General features: G+C 36.3%; 1 protein-coding gene across 1 annotated transcript in view; it reads left to right on the plus strand.

Annotated features, from left to right (window-relative positions):
* Ndfip2 (Nedd4 family interacting protein 2) overlaps positions 1–5341 on the plus strand; it is a 77282-nt gene that overhangs the window by 51072 nt on the left and 20869 nt on the right. The window contains exon 3 of the mRNA XM_033760929.1: positions 2933–3066. Within this exon, the coding sequence (XP_033616820.1) occupies positions 2933–3066 (134 nt within the window). The remainder of the gene's footprint in view (positions 1–2932; positions 3067–5341) is intronic.

A 5341-nucleotide genomic window follows, 5' to 3' on the forward strand; every position in this document is an offset into this window, starting at 1 on the left:
TACTTGATCATTGATCAGCATGCTTGTTCAGTAAAAAATTTCATGGTTTTTGTTTTGTTTTGTTTTGTTTTTTGCTGTGCCAGGGATGGAGCCAGGGCCTTGTACATACTAGGAAAGTGTTCTACCACTGAGATATACTTGCAGTCCCTCATAAACAATTTTTATTTTAATTTCCATCAGTCTTATCTTTGGCTTTATGATTTAGCAGTTGGTTTGTGGCTTAAAATTTACTGGGTGTTATTATTTTTTAAAAAATTTTTTTTGGGTTTCCAGAGTAGAGCGTAATGAATTTGCTACCTTAGTTTTGAGGGAAGAAAAAAAATCAATTTGGAAATGGAAATGTAGTTTAGTAGGGGAGGCCTTGGTTTCAATTCTAGGTACCGCCAAAATAAAAATGAATTTGATAATTATTTTCTTGATGACATCTATGACAGAAGTGGAAGATACTAAATTTAAGAGTGAATGTGTGATCCCTTTTGGGAGGGATATTGTGTTGGTATTTTTGGGTAACAAATGACTCCAAACTTCATGGATAAAAATGTCAGTCATTCATTTTCATGGTTTTGGGAGTGGACTGAGCTCAATAATATTGTTCTCCCCCAAAGTCTCATGTTATTTTCATGTATGATGGCCTTCATCTCAAAGGCTCCCTTTTTCACATGTCATGTGGTGGCTCATTCTGGCTTCAGTAAGAACTTCAGCTGGAGCTGTTGGCCAGAACAGCTGTACGGGGCCTCTTCAGGCCCATGCTTCCTCAGTGAATGACGACTGAGTGGATTCTGAAAAAAACATTCTAAGAGAAAGCCATCTGGAAGCCATCTCATGGGCCATGATACTGTCCCGAAAGTTACTTAGTGTCACTTCCACCATATTTGGTTTGTTAAAAATGAGTTAATGAGTTTTAGTATTAAAATTGTTTTAAAACCTGTTTACATGAAAATATAGTAGGGATGGTATTGCTAGAGTAAAATGCGTATTCATGTTGAAAATATAAGAAATTCTGATAAAATTGTAAACTAATGTAGAAAATAATAAAAATACTGCGGTTATGATAGTTAAAATTGAAACCATGATATGAAGCATTGTGGTATTCCTCAGCTACCTTTAAAATGACAGTGCTTCTAACTGATCCTGTGTAACTTCACTTGTATTACTTAACGTTAGAAATAAGTGACCCAGTCTTATTTTTTAAAATAAGCAGTCTATACTTTCTACTATTGTATCCTTCTGGAGTTCATATTTCAAAAATACTTTAAAACTTGGGGAAGGAGAAATGCTTAATAGAAAAATCTAAAAAAACAAGTGGATATGGGGAAAATGGGAGCTAAAAATACAAGAGTGGAAAAGAGTGAAAATTCTTGTTTAGCAAAAGGAAATACTGACAGGGCAGTTGCTGCAATCCATGTAGTTGGAAAAAATACCCCCTTTATGGTATGAGAGCAAATACTGGAGTCAGGAACTCACGGATCTGCCACTTAGGTGGTGTTAAATACTAGCCGAGGCACTTAATTTTTCTGAACCTTGAATTACTAAGATTAATGTGCGTAGAAGTGATGATCTTCCTCCCTGAGCCTCCCATTATTTTTAGGAATAATAAAATATGTTTTCATGTTCAAAATACAAGAGATTTTGATAAAATTACTAACAAATACACAAAATAAAAAAATATTGTAGTTATGACAAAATAGAAACAGAAATGTCAAACATTGTGATACATAGAATCTACATTTTATTTATTTATTTATTTTTTAATTTTTTTTTTTGGGGGGTGCCGGGGATTGAACTCGGGTCCTTGCGCTTGCAAGGCAGGCCACCAAACCACTGAGCTAAATCCCCAGCTATTTTATTTTGTTTTGAGGCAGGGTCTCACTGTGTAGTCGAGACTGACCTGGAACTCACTATGTAGCCTAGGCTGGTCTCGAACTCAGCGTTCCTCCTGCCTCAGCCTCCCTAGTGCTGGGATTACAGGCATGCACCACCACAACCTGGCTAGAATCACCCTTTTTTAATGTCAGTGAAACTAGCATATCTTAGCAAGTATGAATGTTAGTTATTATTCCTGAATTTTAAAAACTTTTTCTGTAAGATAATGGGGCAAGTAAACTAATTCTTTTATGCAGGCTGACAGGCCTACAGAATATGCTAGTGTACTATGAGATTCTTATACCCCGTATCTGAAATTTCATTCTTGAGGTCCTTTTTTAATGTGTCTCCCTTTGGATATTATCAGTCATTTCTTTTTATATGAAATCTAAGACTAAAATAAGATTGTTATAGTAATTTATATGTTAAATAGGATCATCAGTTCAAAATATTTCTCCCCACTTCAAATACACTATCCCATTGTTTTAGCCACTTCAGAAGCAGTTCTGGAAGTCCTCTTTCTTGAGTATCTTTAATTGTGTTATTTTGGCTGCCTCCGTATTCGGAATCAATTCAAAATGTTTACCTTTCATAGTCATTATGACTTTGGGGAAGAAGCAGAAGTTTCATGGTGCCAGGTCCACTGAGGAAGGTGGATGAAGACACTTTGTAATGGTTTTATGAATCTTTCTTACTGTTGGATGCCATTCAGCAGCAGCTTTCACAGTAGTTTTGACCACACGTTAAAAAGACATTTCATTTGTTAAAGAGGGCTTCAGAACCGCTTTAGCGTATGTGCTGCCGGAGCGAGCACTCCAGCACTGCTTCAGAGAGTGGCAGGAATGATGGGATTAAGTGGGTTTGAAGTGAGGGGGATTAATGGGAATGTGTCTTTCACTGTAATCAATTTTTTAAAAATTTAATTATTCATTGTATATTTTCACCCTGCTTTGTAGTTTGTGACATAGGACTACCATAATGATAGTTGTCTTTAGTGGCCTGTTATAAATGATTAAATTGTAGTCATACTGTAATTTTAATGATTATCTTTTTAAATCTTTCTCTTTAGACACAGAAGTTTACAGCGAGTTTTACCCTGTGCCGCCCCCCTACAGTGTTGCCACCTCTCTTCCCACGTATGATGAAGCCGAGAAGGCTAAGGCAGCTGCTATGGCAGCTGCAGCAGCAGAAACGTCTCCGAGAGTAAGACAGTTTTACCATTCTCCTGATACTAAGAAAATACCGTGTGTACATTCAAAAATATCAAAAACAGTTCCTTGTGTTAAGAGTGTAATTTTCCTAACTACTTCTTGCATGTGTTGTTTTTGGTCGTTGGCCCTCTCCTTGGTAGATTCCCTCCTCTATTCCTTGACATCCTTGTTTCTATTGATCTTCACTTCCATCCCACCGCATCTGGGGTCATCTTAGACCTTGTCTTTACCAATACATTTGTTTCTTACTAAGTTTTGATTTTAGTTACCTTCATATTAACCTCATTCTTCTGAGTCACTGGATATACCACCCTACCAGTCTACCAGTCCTCTTCTGTTTCACTAGGACCTTGAGTCCACTGATCCCTTCAGTGTCCGTATATTTGTTTTTCTCTGTATATAGTTTAGAATTCCTGGACTGTCACTATAGTCATGAGTCATCATTTTTCTATTCATGTTTTATGTATATTGTATAGGCAGTTTAGTGACTCCATGAAAAATATTAAGGTCGGCTAAAATGTGTAGACAAATGTTATAAGGTCTTCAAGTAATTTTTTTCAGTAACTTCTTTTTTGCTTTCATATCAGATCCTGGAATTTTGGAGTAATGATGACGTTCTAGCACTAGAGAGAGTGAGATACACGTGTGTTATTGTTGTGGTAGAAGGAGTGGTTGTCTCAGTAATGTAAAGACAGCAGTATACCTGGCCAGGGTGTGATGTATCACATGTATCTTGTCATTCAAAATATTTATGGTAATTTCTGTCAAATAAAAACATTATAGTGTGTCATCATCCATCATATTCACTGGATCTGAAACAATGCAACTTGTGGCTCTTTCCAGAAGTCACAGTGGCTGTGAAAGATAAATGTTTCAAATTAATTCAGGACTTTGGGGCAGACATCACAGTGCAACAAAAAACACTCTTGAGAAAGGACTTCCAGAACTCCTCCCCTCCCCTTCTCTCCCTCTCCCTCTCCCTCTCCCCCTGTCCCCCTAAGACAGGCTGGCCTTGAACTCACAGTGATCCTCCTGCCTCAGCCTCCCATGTGCTAGGATTTACAGGTGTGCATCACCATGTCCTGCAATGTATAATATTTCAAAACCTCATGTTGTACAACAGAAATGTAAGAACTTTTTTTGGTTAGTTAATTTTTTTAAATTAAAAATCCTGATTGAATTACTTGTGTGTTGGTATTAAATTTTTGAGTCCTTAATATATTCTAGATATTAGCCCTTTGTTTCCCACCATCATTCGTTGAACAGGCTATCTTTTCTTCAGTATATGCTTTTACTCCTTTGTCAAGGTTGTAGATACGAGTTTTATTCTTTGGTCTTCTGTTCTATTCCATAGCTCTTTGTCTATTTTTATGCCAGTAGCACTGTTTTGTTGCAGTGACTGTCGTGTGTGTGCACTTTTTTTTTTTTTTTTTTTTGAGATGGGGTCTTGTTTTGTAGTTTAGGCTGGCCTTGAACTCATGACAATCCTTCCGCCTCACCCTCAAGTGCTGGGATTACAGGCGTGCGCCCCCACACCTAGCTCTATGGTGTATTTTGAAATCAGTTATTGTGATGTCTCCAGGAATGTTCTTTTTTGTTCAGGATTGTTATTGTTTTGTGCTTCCATATGGATTTTAGGGTTATTTTTCCTAGGACTGTGAAGAATCCAAATCTTTTTTTAGTGGTCAGTAAGAATGTTCACATCTTTATCCTGAAAGGAAACAGTCTCTTCCAAGGTCTCCACTATATAAGCATTCAGTAAAAGGCAGCCTGGAAGACACGCAGAAGCACAAGTGACCTATGATTACCTAACATTCCACTATTGATATTCAGGTTGTGTCGATCATTTGCTTTTATTAAGCATTGCTGCAGTGAATTCTCATTGATCATTATTTCTTATAAGCAGTAATGGATATATATCTGTACAATACATTTAAAGAATTGGAACTACTGGATCAGTGGGTATGTACGTTTTTAGTTTTGATAAATATTTATCTTCAAATCGCCAAACACAAAGTTTGTACAAATTTATACATCACCACTGATTATTTGTTTTTTATTTGACTCTAGTGTTACATTTATCTTCTTGATACTTTGTAAGTTTGATGTTCAACTTCGTTTTTTGTGTGTTTACCTTTAAAATTACACTTTTCAGGGGTGCCCATGGAATAATGGTAACTTGCTGTTTTTGTTTTTTTATACTTAATGCTGGACATTGTACTTATTTAACTTTTTTTTTTTTTTTTTTTTTTTTTTTTTTTTTTTTT

Source organism: Fukomys damarensis, unplaced genomic scaffold, assembly GCF_012274545.1.
Source record: "Fukomys damarensis isolate Sample0158 unplaced genomic scaffold, DMR_v1.0_HiC HiC_scaffold_6, whole genome shotgun sequence".
Lineage (NCBI taxonomy): Eukaryota > Metazoa > Chordata > Mammalia > Rodentia > Bathyergidae > Fukomys > Fukomys damarensis.